The sequence below is a fragment of the Canis lupus genome, chromosome 7, assembly GCF_048164855.1.
Source record: "Canis lupus baileyi chromosome 7, mCanLup2.hap1, whole genome shotgun sequence".
Classification (NCBI taxonomy): Eukaryota; Metazoa; Chordata; class Mammalia; order Carnivora; family Canidae; genus Canis; species Canis lupus.
Genome location: NC_132844.1, coordinates 47,841,891 through 47,866,601, shown reverse-complemented (window position 1 = coordinate 47,866,601; position 24,711 = coordinate 47,841,891). Strand labels below are relative to the sequence as shown.

Genomic DNA, 24,711 nt, shown 5'->3' with positions numbered 1-24,711 from the left:
TTAAAAGTCCAGTTGTCATTGTTTAAATGTCCTTACCACAGTAAAGACATTAAACTTTTCTATTTCCATTTCATAATTAGAGATGGCTACTAGTAATGAAAATTATTTATTTTTGCTGTTCTGATTTGTTTTAAATATAATCGGAAGTTCTATAGTTAATTACAAGACTCTAATTTTGTGTAATTGAAAGCTGCCAAGTTTTTAAGAAGCTCCTTTCAGAAGTGCTTAAATATAAAAATTATTAAACAAAATCATATAATTTATTTTTGAAGGAAAACTGCAGACTACTTAATGAATATAGAAAGTACCTTAATTTCAACAAAATTGAATGAATCCAAAAATAGTGCAGTATCTCATTTGAAGTCAGAGAAATAAACTATGAGTGAAATGTGAAGGCACACTAGGCTGTTTTACATCTAACTAAAAACATTTTCTGTATCTACAAAGGCAGAATCTCTATCAGGGAAGAAATCAAGGTGCTCTAAGAAACCAGTGAAAATTAAGTCATAGAGGATAGGAAAAGTAGCTGAAGTACTAAGCAAATGAATACGTTCATCTGTTAAAATAAACATTTAGGGGTATGTTGTTAGCCATCTGGGGCTACCACTCTTGAATTATACATTTGGATCAGTGGTTTGAAGTTCAGCTGTGGAAGGAAATGGAGGTCTTATGTATCCTTGTTGATCAGTTGTTTTTAACAACCTGAGGCCCTCCAGTTCTTTAGTGCATTCCCAAGGACTGTGTTTTGTCACACAGGAGATCACTGTTAGTAATGCTTTAATAAAAATCCTGTCCACTGCCTTCACTCCACTCCCTATTGCTCTATCTCTACTTCCAAGTATTAATAAAAGTCCACTTCAAGGGAGAAGAGTTCTTGTAGAAAAGTGAAAATATGAGCTTACAATACATATCTTTTGTGTGTCTCTTTACTTTGGTAATAAATATAATTGTGGATCCTTTGACATTAATTTTACTTTATAAATTTAAGCACTTAAGTGTAGCAAAGAATAGAGTATGTTTAAAGTTTCCAACATTAGAAGTGGTTACATTGTTTAGTAATAGTTAGAATGGAATAAGACTGCCAATGTAATGTGTAGCTTATGTCTCACATTTATACCAGGAAATGGACTCAGTAGCAAGTTAAAGAATCATGGGATGTACTGTTTAAAGAAGATAAATAACATGCACAGTGCAAGCCACTGTTCTGTCTGGGCAGTCTTTTAAATATTTATTAGAAACCTTTGGATACCTTTGGCAATTTCAGTGCACATAGTTGAATTTATGTGCATATTTAGGAAGCTTTATGAAAAACTTCCACATAATATTTTGCCCAAGATCCATGGTTACAAATAACACACAGAAAAGGAACAGTTTGGTTCTGGAAGACCCCGATAAGTATATTTCTTACACTTACAGGAAATTGACAAATATAAATTTAAGTAAATATGGTATAGATGTTTTGGGAGACAAAAATGATGAATGAAAAGAAAACATGATAATAAGGAACTTTAGAACTTCAGTTATTGCCTCACAAATTTATTAAATGAGAAGTCTAGGAATTTAAATCATTTGTAGATTTTTTTGCATATAAAGATTCATAGCTGAACAAATGTCAGTTCTGTCTCTGTGTAATTATGGTAGTTATACTAAATGACACAGGATATGGATGGCCAGTGAAATCTAGGAAGGTCCAGAATCATCTCAGCCAACTCTCCAATCCCAAATGTAGCACTGGAGATTTCTTTTAGGGAGGCTAGAAGGAGTACAAATGTGGTAGCAAGTTTTTTTTTTAAAGCTCTAGAATGAGTGAATATTTAGGCCTAGATATACTAGGCAATGTATGAAGTAATCAGTACCAAAATTTTCTCAATGCATAAGCACAATATATGCATCTTCATACAATGTATGAAGTATAGTGCAGCAATGGCACTGTTTTGCTCAATGTTCAAATAAACATCTTTTTTTTTTTTTAAATTTTTATTTATTCATGATAGGCACACAGTGAGAGAGAGAGAGGCAGAGACACAGGCAGAGGGAGAAGCAGGCTCCATGCACCGGGAGCCTGACGTGGGATTCGATCCCGGATCTCCAGGATCGCGCCCTGGGCCAAAGGCAGGCGCCAAACCGCTGCGCCACCCAGGGATCCCAATAAACATCTTTATAGTAAAACAAGGACAGGTTCTAGAATCAAATGCAAATTATGGAAGATAAAAGTTGGTGCTTGAGGGCATAAAGGTAACCTTTTTCCTCTGCTTGGATGTTCCAGATATCTTGGACTGAAAATTTTGTGAAGCCCTGGGGGATCTTGGGGGATAATAGCACTTTTAGGGATAGTTGGGGAATAGAGTCTATGTAGAACTGCCAGTAAAATGCCCTATATGTAGTAAAAACAGGAGGAATGTTGGCTCTGTTGCTGCTGCCCTCATTCCCACTCCACAAGAGCAGTCTTTTAAAAAATAAACAAAAGTTTGACAATTCATTATCTCTGGGGTACCACCATAAAAAACAAAATGTATTGAATTCCACTTGCCAGATCTTTGTTCTGCTTATGAGAAGTCTAATTGTGAAACTGCTTGCTGTATAGTAACTTAAGAATTTTGAACCAAAATTATTGGAGTATTCTAGAAGTAAAATGATTTTATGGGTGTTTTACTTTATGGAAGAAAATCCAGTGATCCATGTACATTTATCACTGTATATCTCTTAATACCTTTTTTTTTCCCCTTGCTCAAGCAATTGTTTTACATTTCTAAATGATGTAGAGCATCAGTAAGGTGCTTAGGTTAGCCTCTGAATAACAAGCTTCTTTTCACATCATAGGTTTCATGATCAAAAATCAGCACTGAGATGTCTGCTTGCGCTATTCCCAGGTTTACTCTCTCAGTTCTTCATATCATCCAGACCCCTGAACTGGAAATATCTTGTTAACTCTGCACTGTTTAATATTCTTTGGAAATTAAACTACTTGGGCATGTTTAGAGCCCAAATGAAATCTATGCGTTTTGCTTGACAAGATTGTTGGTTGGTTTTTAGAGCCTACATATTGAACATCATGTTTGAGGCTAGCTGATAGAGAGATTTTCATGTACCAAAGCATTGTACTGATGAAACCAACTATTGTGAAGATCGAGTGAGATAATATGTGTACAAGCCCAGTGAAAACCAGAAAGTGCTCTGGCCATGTAAGCACTGGACGAACAGCATCTCAGGCAGCCAAGAGGGGACGTGAAACTGGGGAGCAAATTTGGTTGTAGGAAAAAGGGGGAGTATGATGTGGATTCTCACAGTTTGGTATTTGTGATTGGGATCCATTGCTGTTATAAGAAACTGAAGTTCAAAAAGACGCAGGATTTTGCATTGTTAAAGGAGCAGCTGCTTGTAAAAGTTAATTTTACTTGACATCTGCCTTGGTCCCAGCAATAAAAGTGATAGTTCTGGTGAACAGCCTGTTCTCTCTAGAGCTGTATCTTTTAGCTCTAGTTTCTATGAGGTCTGTCTTTAAGGAAATTGTTGCCTTTTGATTTCAAAAATTTTCTCAACGCATAAGCACAATATATGCATCTTCGATTTAGTAGAAAAGTGTTAGTATTCTGGAGTTTGAGTTGGTATTCTAATGTGAAATGAGATGCAGGAGGAGTCATCTCAAATCTTTTATGAAATGAGGAGATAGTAAAGACATTTTGGAAAGCATTCCCACTTAATTCTTTATTTAAGAATAAAGAAGAACACAAAAACCTGTACGTGGATGTTTATAACAGATTTATTCTTAATTGCCAAAACTTGGAAGCAACCCAGGTGTCCTTCTGGTGGGGAATGGATAAGTAAACTGTGGTACATCCAGATGACGGAATGCTAAAAAGAAAGGATTATCAAACCCCGAAGATACATGGAGAAACCTTAAATGTTTATTGCTGAGTGAAAGAAGTCAATCTGAAAAGGTAACATACTATATAATTCAACTCTGTTATATTGTTGAAGAATTTCCTTTCCCTTTGGGTGCTTCTGACATGAGACAGATTAATGGGAGAGTTAATAGCAGATGTATGGGAAATCCACACAGACATGGAAATTCCAAAGACTGTGTGACAACATACTGCTTTTAGGAGCTAAGGAGATGGTTCTGGCCTGAGGATACAAAGGGGAGAAAGCCATTAGCAGGAAGGTGAGGAGATATTTGGAAAACAAAGGTTGCCTTGTTAGTTTCTTGGGTAAAAGAGGCATCACTGTTAATAGCTTTCTTTCTAATACAAGCAGCTGTTTGCAGTGGAAGTAAAATGCTTTTCCTTAACTTGTTGGGTTTTGATTGGTTTTAACTCAAAATAATGTTCATGTCCAAGTGGCATATCTTTGAGAGGCCTGCCTTTGGCCCCTAAAATGTCCTGGCAAAGGCAAAACTGGAGAAAGATCAGTGGTTGTCAGGAATTGGGGAAGGGGGAAAGAAGGGATGAAAGGGTGGAGCATGGAGGATTTTGGGGGGCAGTAAAACTGTTCCATATGATACTACAATGGTAGAGACATGTATTAAACAATTTGTCCAAACCCACAGAATGTGCAACACCAAGAGTGAACAGTAATGTAAACTATGGACATTGAGTGATAATGACATGTCAGTGTAGATTCATCGGATTAGTAACTGTACTGCTTTCATGGGGTATGTTGCTAATGGGGAAAGCTATATGTGTGAGTATATGGGAAATCTCTGTACCTTCCTCTCAGTTTCTCTATGAACCTAAGACTGCTCTAAAAAATAAAGTCTATTTAAAAAATAAAAACTAAAAAACCAAACCAGAACAAGGGACACCTAAATTTGGTCTCTTTGCCATTTGTACCTGTACGTAAATGTCACTACCCTAATATCACTGGAAGAAAGTACTATTCTGCCTCTTTGAGTAGAATAAGATTATATTAAAGGAAGGGTCTAACTTGTGCTGATTACTCATCTTGGAATTCTTTTAAAGTACAGCTTTGATATTAGTGCATATTGTCATTCCTCTTGAGTTTTGTAAGGAAGCTGGAATGAGTGGTAGAGGGTAAAAATGCCAGAGAACAAAATTGAGCAATATTTTCCAAGTGAGCATTGTTTTCTTGTCATTTTTATGTGTTTTAATTTAGCCAGTGTTGGGTGAGTAGTTCAGAAAGAAGGGATTTATTATTTTAAAATGAAGCCACCTTCTTGTTCTTCATTTTCAACTGATTGAGTCACCTTTGTTTTCAAAATGTCTGTTGACTCTTTAAGAACCATTTACCATATTTACTTATGTACTTTACTTCCTTGTGTGTTCTTGTTCTTCCTTGTCATTTGGAAAAGAAAATCATGATTTTTCCCCCCTTTCTAGGGGCTCCTTTAAAAATTCTGCTTCAAAATAACAACTGGCTGACAGCAGTCTCCTTTTGGATGTTAAGAGCAACAGTCAGCTTCATGACTAGAGACAGAGTGCTTTCCTGAGGAAACATTTTCTTTTACAAAATGTGATTCATTTATTATAGGTGTTTAGCAAAAGAGTTGAAAGGGCTGTTGGTTGTATTGGATCCCCTGCCCCAATAAATCTGTAATTGCTTAGAATCAGTGTTACAAACTTTTAAGTCTTATTGGCAAAATTTTTTATTTTTCTTATTACTACCACTAGGGATAGCACATACCAGGCAGATACCTCTAAGCTCCCATTCCATATCCAGAGTAGATGCTGGCAGTCAGTCCTGGTCTCTTTCCTGGATGTAACTCAGAAGGAACCCTCAACACTGTGCTCTAATAACCTACATTTATGCATAATCTCTGGCCTTTTTTGCCAGTCTGTGGCTTTACCTGTGACTTATTTGCTGATAACACCTAAATTTATATCTTTAGCACCATATCCTTTCTAGGGCTCTAGATCCACATATTCATTTGCCTCTTGGATATTCAGAAGCACCTCAAATTCAGCATGCCAAGACACATAATTTCCTTTCTTCTCTCCAGTCTCTTCCTATGGCCACTGTTGTTGGAATGAATAGAACAATCTACCCACCTGGATGTTTCCTATAACTTCTCTTCTATTTTAGGCATAAAATTATATAGAATACACACTTCCTTCATGTTTCTCAAATTCATGTCTCCCTTTCTATTGCTACTGTTTCTACCATAATTTGATTCTTCATCTTAGATCCCTGGATCACCCACCTCTGAGCCATTCCTCACACTGCTAGAAAAATCAGTCCGCCTTCCTTCCTTTCCTCTCTTGAACTATTTCAAACACAAATGTATGCAGAATAAAACAAATACCCATATACTCACTCCAGAATCGTAATTCTGAAAATTACTCTTTCCAGGCTGATCTAATTTGAGTGGAAAGTTTAAGAAGAAAGTATTTTCTGTGTTTGCCTTACTCTTGAAAAGATATGAGAACCTCTTTGAGTAGATAATCTTCTAATTGTAATTTGAATTTAAATTTTCTTGTAACTTCATGTGCTTTTGAGCTGGGAGTGTTTTGAGACTACCTTTCAAAATAACTTATCTACAGTTAATAGTATCATGAAAATTGTGTAACAGCACTTTGATTTTAGTAGTATTACATAAATGCCAAAGGATATTTTTTATGTCTAAGTGAGCCTTATTTGAATAGAATCATATATATACTATTCCTTGCTTGTTTTCTGTACATATTTGAAGTAGTTGCAGTCTTGCCAATTTTTTTTTTATGGGCATACACAAAAGAAAGTTTTCAAAGTAGAAAACTTTGAACTTTGATGTATGTTTTAAACTTTCACTAATGTTAGAAAAATAAATTTTAGTTGACATTTTGCTTTATTTGTAGATATTATTTAATGACCAAAACAACAAAAGAACCCATGCAAAAAAAAAAAAAAAAAAAACATAGATTAGAAGGAAGGAACTATGTGGTGACTATACTCTTGGTGATGCCTGTTATAGGCATCATATATCCATATATCCATAATTTGAGTTTTGGACTGGTGTTTTTGGGTCGATGTTTCCTTTGAACCAGGAGCTGTAGTTTCAACTGCATTGAGTGGTAAAACACTGTTCCTCTTTGTCAAGGGAAGACAAGATACTCTAGTCAGCTAGAAATGAAAAGAGAAATGTGGGTGGCCTCTCTAGTTGATAGATCATATTTACTTATGAAAATTTTAGAGATAAAAGATCAGTGTCTAGGGCAGACTTTTCTAAACCCATGCTTCCATTGAAAATGTTTGAATGAAGTGAACCTTACATTTACTCTACGGTACTGAGTGCCCATGGTATGCCACATGATATGCTGTTTTAAGTAGTGGGGGGAAAGGGTTTCTGCCCTGACAGAATTTATATTCTTTAAGGAAAGGAAGACATACACAAGTAAGCAAAGTAATAAGGTCATTTCAGGTAGTGATGGATGTTGTGAGTTGCTTGAGTAACAGAATACTGGCAGAGAAGGTATTGCTTTACCAAGGGTGACTAGGAAAGGCCTCTGGGAGGACATTACACATGAGTCAAATTGCAGAGGATGTGAAGGAACATCAGTGCAAAATTCAGGTATCTGCCAGACTGAAAATCAGTGGGTTTGTGCATCTTGAAGAGCACCGTCCTGTTTTGAGAAGTGAAGGAGATAAGTGGAGACAGAATCACTCTGGGATTGGGCAAAGGCCTCTCACTGGTTTACACACAAAGTATGGTTTGCTTGGAATTGTACTATGGCAATATATTGTGTGGGTCCTCATCTCAGGTGCTAGCACAGGCTCCATGTGTATGCAATAGCTAGCTGCTCTTGGTCCGAAGAACCCGGCTTCCTCAAGAGGAGAGTGATAAAGTTGGACCACATACCTCCAGACTTTCTCTTGTCTTTTGTACCTTTGAATCTACATGATGTTTGTTGGCATTAAAAGAATTATTAGATGGCAGAATGCCTTATCATTTTTTTTGTAGTTAAAAATAAGACAAAATCCAAGATATATTCAATGATATTGATCATTAAAATGAGATTTACTTAAGAATCCGTTATTGGTTATACTTGTCTAAAAGCCACAGAAGCCTTGCATTAGTTAATTCATTTTGCTAGATATATTCTTAATAGTGAAAGGACATCCTAACAGCTCACCCCCAGCCTCTCAGCAGTAATAAGAAATAAACTATATGTTATGCCAACTTTTATTATGGTTCCCATGAAACAGCCCTAACTCAAACAACCCACTTAGTTTTCACGATGTAAACTGTGATAGATCTTCTTTCTCTTTCATTCTTACGTATCAAGGACATTGCTGTATTTTTTATTAAAAAGAACAAACAAAAATGTGCAAACCAGAGTCTGTTTAAACTAGACAATTATTCATTTCATGTTATAGAGGAAAGTTTTTAATGCTGAAAATCTTGTTATGATAGTGTATTACTTTTTTGTAAGGCTGACAGTTGTGATTTAGTTTTGATTTGGTTTTGCTCAAAGCATGAATTTGAAAAGCTTTAACCATGAAATATATATATATAGATAGATAGATAGATAGATAGATAGATATAGATTTACTTTTATTTTCATCAACTAATGGAATTATACACTTGCAAGTTTTTAGATTTGTCACACATTAATACTTAATTAAATATCTGTTATGCCAATGGTAGGGGTGCAGTGCCCCTCAAGGTGCCGTGAATGTAGTGGTAGCTGCTTGGGCTCAAAGAAAAATTTCAGGAGAAATGATGGAGCCAGCAGTCCCTAAAGTGAGGTTAATGTTCTGTTAGCAAAAGGTTAGCAGATAGCTTTAAAGAGCTTTGGAATAGCTTTATAACCTCTGCTTACCGTGAAGAGATACATGCTCCTTTTGAAAATGCTAATTGTTTTAAAAGTTGAAAGCAAAACCTTTGGAAAATTCAGAATCTGCCTCAAAATAATTTTACTCAGGACATTGTCCATTGATTGAGGACTTGTCAGTGATTAAGACTTGAAAATAAGTTGCATTTAATGGGAAGGGATGAGGCAGGAATCAGATCATCGAGTATATATGTTCCAGAAACTGGAGGTATGGTAAATTTTACTTGACATGCTTCCATTGTGTTTTGTGGTGTTGGCAGAAGCTGGATACAGGCATATCTTGTTTTATTTGTGCTTTGCAGATACTGTGCTTTTGTTTTTTACAAATTGAAGGTTTGTAGGAACCCTGTGTGGAGCCAGTCTATTGGTTCCATTTTTTCCAGTAACATTAGCTCACTTTGTGTCTCTGTCACCTTTGGTAATTTTCATAATATTTCAAACATTTTCGCTATTATATTTGTTATGGTGATCTGTAATCAGAGATATTTGATGTTACTATTACTGTGCCCATAGAAGACAGCAAACTTAATTAATAAATGTTTTCTGTGTTCTGACTGCTTCTCACCAACCAGCCATTCCCCCATGTCTCCCCTTGGGCCTCCCTACCCCCTGAGACACAACAGTATTGAAATTAGACCAATTAATAATTCTCCAATGGTCTCTAAGTGTTCTGATGAAAGGAAGACTCATTTGTCTCTCACTTTAAAGAAATGATGAGGCTTTGTGAGGAGGGCATATTTAAAACTGAGATGGGCCTAAAGCTAGGCCTCTTGTACCAGTCAGGTTGTGAATGAATGCAAAGGAAAAGTTCTTGAAGGAAATTAAAAGTGCTACTCCAGTGAACACATGAATGAATGATAAGAAAGCCTTAATGCTGTATGGGGAAAGTTTTCATGATCTGGATAGAAGATCAAATCAACCATAACATTCCCTTAAGCCAAAGCTAATCCAGGGCAAAGCTCTCTCTTCAATTCTATGAAGGCTGAGAGAGGTGAGGAAGCTGCAGAAGAAAAGTTTGAAGCTAGCAGAAGTTAGTTCATGAGGTTTAAGATGCTGCCTCTGTAACAAAAGTACAATGTGAAGCAGCAGATGCTAATGTAGAAGTTGCAACAAGTTATCCAGAAGTTCTAGCTAAAAGAATTCATGAAAGTGGCTATACTGAATAACAGATTTCCAATGTAGATAAAAACAGCCTTATATTGGAAAAAGATTGCATCTAGGACTTACATACCTAAAGAAGAAAAGTCAGTGCCAGGTTTCAAAGCTTCCAAGGACAGGCTGACTCTTTTGTTAGGGGCCAGTGCAGCTGGTGGCTGTAAGTTGAAGCCAACGTTCTTCATCATTTTGAAAAATCCTGGGCCCTTCAGAATTATGCTACATCTATTCTCCATATGCTCTATAAATGGAACTACAAGGCCTGATTGATAGCACATGTGTATACATCATGGTTTACTGAATATTTTAAACCCACTATTGAGACTGCCTGCTCAGAAAAAAAAAAAAATTCCTTTCAAAATACTGCTGCTCCTTGACAACATTCCCTCTCACTAAAGGACTCTGATGGAGATATACAACAAGATTGATGTTTTCATGCCTACTAATACATTATCTATTCTGCAATCCATGGATCAAGGAGTAACTTCAAACTTTCAAAGTCTTAATTAAGAAATAACTTTTTGTAAGGTTGTAGCTGCCATGCATAGTGATTCCTCTGATGGATCTGGGAAAGTAAATTGAAAACCTTCTGGATAGGATTTCACCATTCTAGATGCCATTAAGAACATTTGAAATTCATGGGAAGAGGTCAAAATATCAACATTACTAGGCATTTGGGAGAGGCTGATTCTAGCCTACATGGAGAACTTAACAGAGTTCAAGACTTAGAGGAGGAAGTCCGTGCAGACAGGGTGGAAACAGCAAGAGAACTAGACTTAGAAGGGGAGCCCAAGATGTGCCTGATTTGGTGCAAGCTCATGATAAAACTTGAACAAATGAGGAGTTACTTCTTCTGGGGATGTACATAGCAGTTTCTTGAGATGGAATATACTTCTGGTAAAGATGGTGGGAATTTTGTTGAAATGACAGCAAAGGATTTAGAACATGACATAAACTTAGTTGAGGAAGGAGCAGCAGGGTTTGAGAGGATTGACTCCAATTTTGAAAGAACTTCTACTTCTGTGGGTATAATTGTATCAAACAGCATCACATGTTACAGAGAAATCATTCCTGAAAGGAAGAATTGATCAATTTGGCAAATTTCCTTTTGTTTTATTTTTAAAAATTTCCATAGCCACCTAACACCACTCTGGGTCAGGCAGCCGCCATTGACATTGAGGCAGGACCCTCTACCAAAAAGATAATGACTTGCTGAAAGCTCAGAGAATGGTTAGTATTTTTTACCAGTGAAGTGTTTTTAAATTAAGTATTTACATTTTTTTAGACATAATGCCATTACATACTTAATAGGCTACAGTACAGTGAAAACATAACTTTTATGTGCACTGGGAAACCAAAAAATGCATTTGACTTGCTTTTTTTTTTTCTTCTTCTTCTTCCTTTTTTTTTTTTTTTTTTTAACAATATTTGCTTTATTATGGTAGTCTGGAATTGAACCTGCAGTATCTTCGAAGTGTGCCTGTAGTCAGTGCTACTCATCCTATGCTCAGTGTTTCAGCAATGTGACTCAAAGGGAGATTTTAGGAGAATGTCTAATGAAAGAACAGGTGTAATAACTTCAGCCTGAAAGCCTAAGGGAATTATTAAATGATTTTAATTAGAGGAATGGTTAACTTTCATTTTGAAAATTTTACTCTGGCTTTGGTATGGAGAATAAATGAGGGAAGAGGCCAGAGTGTAGGCAGAAACAACATTGAGTGGAGATGTATTAATAGTTAAGAAAAAGGAAATGAAGGCTAAGATTAAGGTAGAATGGACTTGGGGTGCTTGGGTGGTTCAGTCAGTTAAGTGCCCACTCTTGGTTTCAGCCAGGTCATGACCTCAGGGTTGTAAGATGGAGCCGGGCGTTGGGTGCTGTGCTCAGCAGAGAGCCTGCTTCTCCTTCTCCCTCTGCCTCCTTTCCCCGTTCTCTCTCTCTCTTTCTCAAATAAATAAATCTTTGAAAGAAAGATAGAATTGAGTTGAGAAATATTTTCTATATGGAATGAACAGACATTTAGAAATACATTGCTATTACTGAGGTGTTTTTGTTTGCTTTCATTTAGAAAAGACAGTTTGATTAGAAAGCGTGCCAAATAGATTGACAGAAGTAACTGAAAAAGCACAGTCTGTCACTCCATCTGTTTTCAGAAAATTGACTTTTGAAATATCTAGATAAATTTTCTTTTTAGACCATAACTTTGGTTCTGAGCCATGAAATCTCTTAAATGACATTTTGTTAAGGAATTTGACATTAGCAGATACAGGGTGCATTAAAATATTAAAGTGTTTTGTTTATAAAACCTTGAAAACATTTTATATGACATGGAATACTAGATTGAACATTTCTTAGAGATACTGAGAGTCCTTTGGCTGTGCTAAAATTGCAGCAGACTAATTGTCTGCTTTATTTTAAATTAGTTGATAACTGTTGACTTGTGTTAACTGTTGCCCCAAAGTGGGAATCTCTCTCCATTATTATTAATTAGATACAGTTAAATTAAAATGATTTCTTAGGAATGCCTGGGTGGCTCGGCGGTTGAGCATCTGCCTTTGGCCCGGGGCATGATTCCGGGATCGGGGATCGAGTCCCACGTCCGGCTCCTTGCAGGGAGCCTGCTTCTCCCTCTGCCTGTGTCTCTGCCTCTCTCTCTCTCTGTCTCTCATGAGTAAATAAATAAAATCTTAAAAAAATAAAATGATTTCATATAGGGACACCGGGGTGTCTCAGTGGTTTGGTGCCTGCCTTCGGCCCAGGGCATGATCCTGGAGTCCTGGGATCAAGTCCCATCTCAGGCTCTCTGCATGGAGCCAGTTTCTCCCTCTGCCTATGTCTCTGCCTCTCTCTCCATGTCTCTCATGAATAAATAAAATATTTTAAAAAATAAAATAAAATGATTTCATATATGGCATTTTGGTCAACATTTTTTCTACAAATATAAGACACTTTAAAGGTGATTGTTTTATTTTACCTGAATAGTACTGAAAATTAGGTGTTATGAATTAAATGTCTTTGTTTTCAGAACATTTTAATTAATGTATGAAATAATTAGAAAGGATACCTTATATAAAACCAAAGAATATCTTTCAATTTGTTGTTTGCCTTAAGGAAGGTTCTCTTTTGCGAATTGTCAAATAAGTTATGGATAGATTTCAATAACTATTTTGACATAATTGAATTCAGAAGAAATCTTTTATTTTTGTTTTGGTGTTTTATTAAAGTTACTTTAAGGTATCTGATTGCTTTAGATGAATGTTTTTAACTTGGGGAGGTTAAATTGTTACAGCATAAGAAGGCTTTATGTAAGTACAGAGAAGAAAAGTAAGAGCTACATAGAGATATAATTAATATTATTGCAATAAAATATAGTGAAGACTAACATTTTCATCATACACTGTCAACCTGAGGTATACAGTATTTAAGAATAAGGCTTTGAATCTACTCTTTTCTAGATCAGTTTGGGGTTATATACTAATATTAAATACTTCGAGTTACTTTTGTATGTTTAAAAGATATTTTTGTTTTTGTTTTGTTTCTTATAGTAATGTGGTTGTCAAAATGAAAGAATGCATGGTAGTGTGTGTGTGTGTGTGTGTGTGTGTGTGTGGTGTGTAACCAGTTCTGCATGTAACCAATTTCACAGTGGCTTAGCTATAAATGAAAGTCTCTCTCTCCCCAATTTCTTCATCATCCCAGGATTCAGTGCTACAAGGTTGGTTGCTATAAACTTAGAAGTTTTTCCATTTTTATTTACAAAGATAATATTTTTATGACCAAAAGTTTTCTCATGAACTCATGAGAAGATATTCTCAGGGTATTTTCCACTTAATTCTTTAACTTAATTCTTTAACTCCCTTTTCTTTACTTCTGAACTCATGGCATACCCTGTAAAACTTAGGGCCATATAGTTAGCTTTACTCATATAATGTGTCCACTTACCATACAATTCTTTAATTTAAAAAAGAAAAGAAAAGTACTTATGTTTTAAGTACTTCCTCTCTTTCAGCTCCACTGTCCCCATTTTACATTTAGTGTTCAGATATACTCCGTATTTGGTCTTTGCTGTTTTTACTAACCCTATTCTCTGCTTTTAGTTAACAGCCAGGTCCTTGCCTGCTGTGCAGTCTGATGAGAGACTTCAGCCTCTACTTAACCACCTCAGGTAATATGAGAGCACACTCTTGTTAATGCTTATAATTGTTAAGTGCATTAAAGTGGATAAAGTATTAGGTGATAAAAACCCCTTCAGTTACTAAAAACTTAACAGTTTTTCCTTGCTTTAATTCTCTAATTCTGTGATGTAAATTGAAATTCTTAATATAATAAATACACTTGCTACTCTTGACTTTAGGGTAGTGTTGGAGGCTTTTTAATTCAACGACAGTGTGTAGAACTAGTTGTCAAGTTTACATGAAAACGAACCAAAGTGACTAACTACAGGAAGATCTCAAAGGAATGAGCTGTTTCTTTAAGCATAAGCTAAAACATACCTTTGGGACCCCCCCACATGTTATTGGGAATAGATGAAATATATGGAATTCCTTTTCTAAATAAAAAAAAATAATATATTCTCATTATTTAAAAATTTTTTTTGAAAGTACAGGAAAAGGAAAAGAAAACCCCATCATTACCACTCAGAAGTAGTATTTCTTCCTTCTCTGCTTGCTGTTTTAAAACCTTGAAATTACACTTTTATAAAAATTACCAGTTTTTTCATTTTAGAACAGACATTGTAAGACTTTTATTAGCATCTTTTCAAAAACATTATTTTTAGTGACTGTGTGGTATTTTCTCATATGGCTGTACTATAGTGTATTCATCTCCTTCTAGGGGCATTTATATCATTTCCAGTTCTTTTCACTTGTATAAAAAAAATGCCAAATGTTAATCTGTATCTGTATTTTTGGTCACTTTCTTAGCATAGGTTTTCAGAATTGCAGTTACTTTGCCAGAGCATATGAGCCATTTTAAAGATTTAAGTATACTCATTTCTTTTTAAAAAGCCTTATTTTACTTTTATTTTTAGATTGTACAAGGTTGCCCACAAGATTGTTACTGTACCCTGAACAAGATTTAGGAAAGCTAAAACCGTTGCTAATTTAATAGTTAATCATGGAGGTAGCATTGCGAACAAGTACATTTCATTGATGATTATTAAGAATGATTTAAAAACATTATCTTTTCATTTTGGAGTAGGATTCACTATTTGCATATTTGTTCATTTATTGATAGCATCTCTTGATTACCCTTGGTATTACATCCTTTAGATGTAAAGGATAGTAATTCTGAGTTGTATTTGTTATTACATTTTTTTCTGAAAGCTTTTTATTATGTTGCATTATCCAGTGTTACCTACATTTTCAGTTTTTTGTAGGCAAACACCAGTAGTGTTTTCCTCTGTTGTTTCTTTTTATTTTATTTTTTTAGTATGGCCAAGAGACCTAAATATAGAGGGAGAAAGTTTTTATTAAATGGTTGTATGTCACTGTGCTATTTTAGATTGTGTTGAATTCTCATATTGACAGCACATGTTTTCCTTCCAGTGGGTAGAAACAGACCAATATGTCATGAATTATAAAGTAAGTTTGAGGGCCAATTTCCTGTTGCTTGCACTGGTATGCTAGTTCTCTTTGATTAACCTATTTTGAGAAAGTTTTATTCTTGAATTTAATGTCAATAATCTATTGATTAGTGGTTTAGCCCACATCTGTTCTAAACCACTTGTTTGCATGTGACTTCTTTAGCCCTCCCTGCCTCCCTTCTTTCCTGAATCCAGTCAGCAACCCTGAATCATCCTGATGTCTTCCATCCTGATCTCTGTGGGTCTCTTCAGAGCCTACTTCTCTTTCAAGGTTTTACTCCTATGTCCTTTCTGCTTCTTCTAAAGGTCAAAAGGCGATATATTCAAATCAAAAGTAAAGCTTAAGAAGTAAAAGAAAAAAAATGAAATATTTCAGTAAATGCAAGTAGTACATATTGGTGAATTTTAAACTCTTGTCATATTTAACATATTTGTGTTATATGTAAATGTGTATGTTACCGTTTTTGGGATTTACCTTTGCACAGAGCTCAGTTAGACAAAATTCATTGAAATGGAAGGAGACTAGGATCCTGCCATTGTGTCAAGAACCACAAAGTATGGCTTTACAAGATTTCTTCCTCAGCTTTTATGTGTTTGGAATCTCAGTCACTTATTTGTCAGGATTAGAAAATTGATTTAGTACCCATTAATTATACAACATTTTGAAAAGTGTGTTTCAAAAAAAAAAGTGTGTTTCAAGAAGTCTAGTGGTTGTTTTTTTAAAAATGTATTTCTATAATTATTTAATTACAGTTGCTTTCTGCCAAGGACGAGGGTAAGAGTCAATAAATTGTCCTCCTAGGGACGCCTGGGTGGCTCAATGGTTGAGCATCTGCCTTCGGCTCAGGGCGTGGTCCCAGAGTACTGGGATTGAGTCCTGCATCGGGCTCCCAGTGGAGAGCCTGCTTCTCCCTCTGTCTATGTCTCTGCCTCTCTCTGTCTCTCATGAATTAAAAAATAAAATCTTAAAAAAAAAAATTGTCATCCTAAAAGTTGGTGAGAAATGTCAAAACCAAACAGTGAATTTCTGAGCTAAAGAATGAGCAACAATTTGAAATGGGTTTTGAATGATCTGAGCATTTGCTAATTGTGTTTTTGAATTATAGCATGTAAAGTAGATTTGGCTTTAAAATTTTAAGGAGTCAGATCCAATAGATTAGAGCAGTTTTGATCTGAGCCCCACTTCATATTTTAACTAATTTGACCCTAGGACAGATGTTATTGAGAATGGGTGACTCAGAGAATAGGTTGTAAATAAACCTTGGGCATGTGCTTGAAGTGTGAGAATGGATAAAAAGGTAATTATAGAAAATTGGCCTTACTTGCCATGTAATCTGCCCTTTTTTTATAGACGTATAGTTGACACACAGTGTTACATTAATTTCTTTGGACAATATAGTGATTTGACTAGTATATAAGTATGCTGTGCTCACAAGTGTAGCTACCGTCTTTTTATTCTTTTAAAACTTAGGATATTTTCATTCAGAAATTCAAATGGATATTAATTCTAGTATCTTTTAATATTCTTTATTTTTCCTTCTTCCTCCCCTCTGTTCTCTTTTCTGCCTCTCTTATCCTTCTCTATAGGAGCTTTTCCTTCCCAGACAAACACTTTTTAATTCTGAATAATTGTTTTGTTGTTAAGGATGGTCCAAACTAACATTTCATTGAATTGAGTAACATAAATACTATATATATGGTTTTAAGTTTCCTAGAGCACTGAGTTATGTTTGAGTTACTTCTCCAGTGCCGGTGTCCTGTCAGTCTGAATCTTCTGAATATCTCTCTTTCTGTTGTAATTTCTTATATATTCTCCTTATTATATTCTTTGCACTCTCTAAAATGTTTCATATTATTGCTAGAGTGATTATTTTATTCTGTGGCTTAAAATCTTTCTCTGTATCCCAATTTCATTCCAGATGAAGTCTGAACTTCTTAGCCGGGCATATGAGGTCCTTCTGGAAAGAGTTGCCCTGACTCTTTGAACGCCTCTTTTAGTACTGGTCCCCTAACTTCTAGTGCAACCAAATGCCTTGAAGTTCCTCTACTACAACTTGCTGTTGTTTACCACTATGCCCTTGAAAATATTTTTTTCTTCTGTCTGGAATGTTCTCCCCTCCCTCATTTTTGTTACTCACCTAACTTTCATTTGTCCTTTAAGACTTAGCCACAAATTGAACACCAATAAAAAATAAGTTTATAAAAAAAAAAAAAAAAAAAGACTTAGCTCATGTTACCTAATCTGATGAGTTTTCCCTGACCATTTAAGTTTGCAGCAGGCACACTTCCCCTGAGTCTGAATCTGATGTTTTTATCTATGTTTCCATAATACCCCCATGTCTACTTGTATATTACAGAACAAATAATGTGGTCATCATTTATTTACTTTCTGATGACTCCATTATAATAGGCTCTTTATGAGCTTGTAAAATGACTTTCATATTTGTATTTCCAGTGCTGGGATAGTATCTGACACATGATAGGTATTCATTATGTGTTTTGTTGAATGAATGAATGAATGTGTGTTACAACAGTGATATTTTGTTGTTATTTTCTGCATGGTGTTTTTGTATTATATAAGTCATATTGTCATACTGCCATAATTTCTTTGTGTAGAACCTGGTTCAGAAGATATAACCTTAAATGGCTGAATTTCACCTCTAGTTAATGCTTGATTCTGTGCAAAATGATGGGTTCTCCTTCTTCCACCTCAGTATGGTAATTGTCAGCTAGAATTTAGATTAACTACTGACACATCTCTTCAAGTCCTTGAAACTTGCACAAACTGTACATTCGCTTAGGGCTTTCATTCTCTGTGGAGTTCACTCAGGACTGGTTGCTAGGCAACCAGGGCTAGATGCTACATGTAATATGCACCAACTCATGTTGCTTTTTTATTATTATTAAATGAAATGGCTTCTCATTTTATTACCATGTCAGAGACATCTGTATGGAGGGTGGCAGCTGATGTACATAGTTTGACACTTTCTGTTGTACAGAGTAACCTTGTGATATGCGTTTCAAGCATATTGAATTGTTTTTTGGGGGTGTTTAAATGTAATGTTTTTCTTTTTACCTTCCTTTTGCTTAGTTCAAAATAGAAAAGAATACTATGTGATTTGAAAGGTTCCAATGATAATCTTGTTATGAAAAAGTAGTCATCATTGATTTTCATGACCCATATAGTTTAGATGTTACCTAGAGGAGATAGACATTAGGTGTTTGAGACTGAGATAATTATTAGGTCTGATTTTGTTTAGTGCCCCTAATGATCAAGGAGGAATGATGAATGGCATTTTAATTGAATTCATCAATAAAACTAATTTGGGAGATGATACAAATACCTGTAAAAATTAAAGTAGCAATACAGAGAAATTCTCAAATCATTTTTATAGGACTTAGACACTCAAAGAGAATTAGTGTAACACTTTGCCATCCTACTAATAAGTAAGCTAGGATATTACTTAACAATATATATTATTCTGAAGATGTAGAAGTGCTATATTCAGATTTTCTTAGTTGAACCTGGTTCTCTAGGTAAAAGTTAAATTAAGCACAGAGAAACACTTTGCTTCAATATCTTATAGAAATACAAGCTTATTTTTATTCATTTGTAGTGTCCATCCATTCATCAGTAACTGAGTGCCGATTATGTGCTTGGAATAAAAAAAAAATAAGGCCCAGTTTCTGTTCTCAAGGGATTTCTAGTTTTGACTTTGAGAGATAGGCACTTAAACATGGTGCAAAATTTGTAAACCTTTCTAATAGAATTAATCATAAAATACATTATTTTACTATATAAACTGTGTTTCTCATGGAATGATTTTAAACAATGGGGTCATGACTAGTTGTTTTGGATTCCATACTCCCTAGCACAGTAGTGGCTCCCAGGGGGTACTGCCATTGGACTGAACTTTATTCTCACTTGGGGGATGATGTTGTCACTAATGAAGAAGGAATATAAAGGAAAACTAGGGGATTAAGGAATGAATATCGTTGCTGACATTATATGTTCAGTAGTTTCAGATATTTTAAACTTGAGGTGCCTGTGGAACATATCAACGGAATGTTTAGTAAGTAGCAGAATACAGACCACAGTTTAAGAGTAAGGTTTAGAGCAGAGAGAAACATTTGCTAATCATCAGTCTTTAGGTGGTGGTTAAAATCAGGACAATGGCTGATATCACCCAGGGAGAGAGTATAAAGTGACAGAGGGACATGGCCCTGAATAAAACTCATACATAGAACATCAGTGTTCAAGTGATTTTTGATGGCAATGATGAAGGTAGGAGATGGATGGACTAAAAGAGAAACCAGTAAAAAGTGGGGAGGAATCTTGAATGAAACAGAAACACAACAAAGTGTAGCGGGATCAGAGATGCTAAGGGAAAGATTTCAAACAGAAATAGTAAACACAACCAAATGCTACAGAAAAGTCAGATTAGAACTACATAATATCAGTTGGATTAGGCAAGTGGGAGCCACTGGTGGCTTAGCCACACCATTATAATGGTACTGATAAGAAATTAAGGAATGAGAAATTAAGCTGTGGAAATACAGGGGAGGGTAGGCTACTCTTGGCAGAGCAAGGAAAGAAAGAGGATAGTATCTATGAGTTTCCTAGTTGAAGAAAATCTTGTATTTTTTCCTTATGATTGGAAAGGTGAACATACTGGTTAAGGGGAGAATGAGGTCAGTGGAACTAAGAGGAAATAATTGAAGGGGCAAGTTTTTAGAAGAGGTAGGAACAAATGGGACCAAGAAATCATACTGGCTAGAGTTTACAAAGTACTTTCTAACTTGGCTTTTTATAGTTCAGACCATCTCATCCCATGAGACCATCCCATGATAGATGGTCCTTTATTATTATTATCCCTATTCTTATTTTAATTTATTTTTAAGTGATCTTTATACACACTATGGGGTTTGAACTCACAGCCCTGAGATAAGAGACATATGCTCCACCAACTGAGCCAGCCACATATGTGCCCCTCATTATCCCTATTTTAAAGTTTGGTGATGGAGCCTCAAGAGGTTCACGTTCAGGTTCAGCTGATCAGGTTCACCTGATTTTTCAGGTTTTTTCTTTTTCAGGGTCTATAATTCCCTTCCTTCAAAAGAAATGAATAGATTATGTTTAATAAGACTGCTGTTTTTTCAAAAGTGATAGCAAGAACTCCTCACTTGGAAGAACTAAGCTTGCTTAGACTTACAAAAAAAAAAGTTAAATTTCAAAATGTCGGAGAGAATTTGTGTAAATCATCATTTCTACTTTCCTCAATACATCTAATATGAGATGTATCATCCAATAGGTTATTAGATGATACACTGTGACTCTACTGTTAGCCTCATCCATCACTGGATGTTCTAGAGTAAATTGTATAGTGTACTAATTTTTAATTTGGAGATATTTAAAGGTCTTGGGCTATATTCCTATCAATGTAGAAGTTTATTGTAAATAAATATCTTTGCTACCCTAATTATAGTACCCATGGGATAGTATTTACAAAATGTTATTATACTATCAAGGGCTTATGTTAAAGATTATTTTTATTATGTCACTTACAAATAAATATGAGCAGGTTAAACTAGAAAGAAAGAGGAAAACTTACATTTCATGTGTTATAACTTTGTGTGATTGAAATTTTTTTTCCTTAAAAAATAGCACCTTTCCCTGCAGTGTATTATGTCTTCTTCCTTCATCCCCCTACTCCCAAGATATGAAATGAATGGGGCCAGAATATAATGGATACTTTAATAGTTGCTCTTATTTAATGTTGTACCCTCAATTAAATAATAACTAATTAAAAAAACTTGTATTTGTTATGTTTCTCCTAATTTTGTTAGCATATTTCAACCCAACAATAAATTAGAAATCAAAGAAAGATAAAATAAGCTAGCAAAGCAAAATACTGCCTATAGTAAATACTTGGACTGTATCACATGGAGTAACTGGTAATGCAATCTGAATTTGTAAACAGATGTTTATATTAACGTTTATTTTAAAATCATTTAAAATGATGAAAGCATCTTCCTTTGGGATTATTACAGACCCCTTTGGTAAATTTGTTTCCTAATGCAGTTACATTTGGTTAATATGTACCCATTTTTATTTACTTCTATCAGGTTCTTGCTGTCACAGATTTTATATCAGAAATGCAATCTCTGTGAGAGATTTTTCCCCAATATCCATAGTGGTGCAGTTTTCTGTGTTTCTTTCTGGATTAGTTCTCATTTTGAAATCAGAAAATTGTGTGGGCATTCATGTGCTAGAAAAAGGTTTAGTGCATAGGGCCTTCCACCAATTGAGGGCTGAAATGAAAGCCTCATTCATGTGTCCCTGTATTCTAGTTGTTTGTTAGCTCTGTCCCATCACCTATTCCAGCCTTTGGCACTACTTTGAACTATTTCTTTCCTTTTTTACGTGGGATGACACACACTTTTATATAGCTCAGTGATTATTGTGAAAGTGTTCTAGGTGCCTTGTAAAATACTAATAAATTAGAAAGAATATATTCTTCTCCATTATTTATTGTCTTTGAATTATTCTTTTCCACCTCTGTAGAGAATGTTCACACCTCCTTAGAAATGTGTTCTGCATGGGGAATGTTCATGTCTTCTGAGAAATGTGCCTCTTAGAAATGTACAAAAAGCATTTGTTAAAATCAGCTTCTTGTTGTGTGAAGGGCATTCTAAAGGATACTCTGATTGTATACAAAGGAAACTAATAGATGTGGTCCGTTAAAACGTTTATATTCTGACAAACAAAGAAGACCATTTTATACACACACATATACCTACACACATCTCCACCCAAAGGTGTACTGGAATAATAATCACTGCAGCTTTATCCAGTAGCATAAATAGAGGTGGGAAATCTTATTTGCGAGGGGTGGTATCTGGATGCGGGTTATGTTACAAATTTAATGCCATTTAAGTGTTTCTGATGCAATTTATAGGCGCAATAAAATTCGGCAAAATAGAAGAAAAGAACTCCGCCTTACTCATAAAACCACTGCTAGGCTTTTGTTGTAAGCTCTATAATTTTATGTAATTATATATAAAGTGGTTAAACTTTAAAAAAAATCTTTTTCTCTTAATATGTCATAACTAGGTATAAAATTTATTTCCATGGTCTAATTTTAAGTGGCTGCAGAAGGCCCAATTGAAGATATGTCTGTTTTTACTTAACCATTCCCATTTTATTGGGGGTTTATGGGTGCATGTGTGTTTCATTTTTGGTTGAATAAACCTGTAAAGAAAAATTAAAGAGTGTTAGTAGCTTCTGTACAGCCAGATGAAGTCAACCGGTAGAGGAAATGCCATGTTGACTTCATTATGAAGGAATTTTAACATAGGTGTTTCCGAGCAGACAGAGATAAGAACCAAGAGCAGCAGCTAACTAGATGGGGCATAGTTTTGAAGATACAAGAGAATTCATTATTCTAAGAGTGTCATGTTGCCCAGGCGAGAAAATGACAGAGTTCTTAACAAGTGGAACTACTACTTGAAAAAGATAGAATTCAGGAAGCTGAATTTTGAACCTTATTAATGCATCTAGATTAGAACCTTCTATTGTAGCCGTATCAGGTTACCACAAATGTAGTAGATTAAAACAACACTCATTATATCATTCTATAGGTTAGAAATCTGACATGGGTCTCATCGAGATAAAAATCAAGAGGTTAGCAGGGCTATGGTTCCTTAGTGGAGATTCTAGGGAAGAATTTGCTTCCAAGCTTATTCATAGTGTTGGATGAATTGAGTTCCTTAGAGTGGGTGGGACTGAGGTCCTTGTTTCCTTGTTGGCTGTCAAGGTCCTGTCTTTGCCCCTACAGACTGCCCACATTTCTTAGGCTTTCCAGGAGCTGCTGGAGGTCTCTTTCTGGTACTTGGATGAGGGTCCTGTCACAGAGCCATCAACCACACATCACATATGTCCTCCTTAAGCTTCAAACCTCTCCAACTTCTGCTGCATCTTTCTGCTTCCATCCTGAGAAGAGCCAAACCTCGCATGATTAGATTGGCCTATATAGATATACAGGATAGTCTCCCCATCTTAAGGTCTTTAACCTTAACTGCTTCAGCATAGTCTCTATTGCCTTGTAACCTAACATATTCATAGGTTCCAGGGATTAGAGTGCAAATGTCTTTGGAAGGGCATTGATCTGTCTATCACAGTGAGGGCATTTCTTTTGGGGGGTTGCAAACAGCTTTTGCATTACTTTTCATCAGTTTTACAAGTAAAGCACCACTCTTAACTTATATAGAATATTAAATTTCTCTGGGGTTTTTTAGATAGGTTAATTCACTTTGCTGGCTTAACATGTTTTAAAGTGGAAAAAAGGATTAACAAATGATTTACAGAAAAATAAAAATAAAATTATATTTACAGAAACCTAAATTAGTTACTGATTTTCTTTTTAATGATGTGGGAAAAAAATAGGAAGATCTTTCCTGTCTGTTTGACTGGCTCTGTAGCTATGGCAAATATGTACCCTTTGTAATGAGATTGTGCATAGTGGCTGTGCCTTGTGGAAGTACTTTGGTATGAGAGCTATTTAGTAAATACATGGTCATAAACCTTTTAGCCTTCTAGGAGTTTGTTTTATTATTATTTATTTAACATTTTTAGAGAACTTCTACTCGGGGCAAGACTTGGTGCTAGGTTCTAAGGATACCTACTTAACTTCTCTTATAGGGCTTAACGATCAGAAAACAGTTAAAGAATTTTAACTAAAGTAATTACAATAAATCATAATGATTGTTAGCATAGTAGAGATAGAGATTTTGTGAGAGTACATAGTATCATGGAAATAATGAAGCCTTGCAGAGGTTTTTTTTTCAGAGTATTCTTGTACCTTATCTATAACTAGAAGTTTTAGGTTTCTGTTAGCTGCCTGACTCCATAGTTTCATAGGGATTTCTGGATTATGGATGCTGGTAGTCTTCCTGGAAAGCAAAATTTATGATTGCTTATGCTTTTCAAGTAGTTTTATTATCTTCATTTATTAAGTTTCCTATTGTTCACTTAGTGAATTTCTTTAAAACACTGATTGTCCTCCAGTTAAGTAATAAAGAAAATTATTTTACAGTGTGTTAGGCATAAAGTGCTAACAAAGTACAAAATGGTGATGATGCTATGTGAAATAACTTTCTTAAAAAGCCCAAGAAAGCATTGTGGTAGTAACTAATATATTTGCAGC

General features: G+C 35.3%; 1 protein-coding gene across 2 annotated transcripts in view; it reads left to right on the top strand.

Annotated features, from left to right (window-relative positions):
- Positions 1 to 24,711, top strand: part of PRIM2 (DNA primase subunit 2) — a 306,340-nt gene that overhangs the window by 161,061 nt on the left and 120,568 nt on the right. For both annotated transcript variants that reach the window (XM_072832482.1, XM_072832483.1), the window contains exon 8: positions 14,019 to 14,086. In XM_072832482.1, coding sequence (XP_072688583.1) covers positions 14,019 to 14,086 — 68 coding nt within the window. The remainder of the gene's footprint in view (positions 1 to 14,018; positions 14,087 to 24,711) is intronic.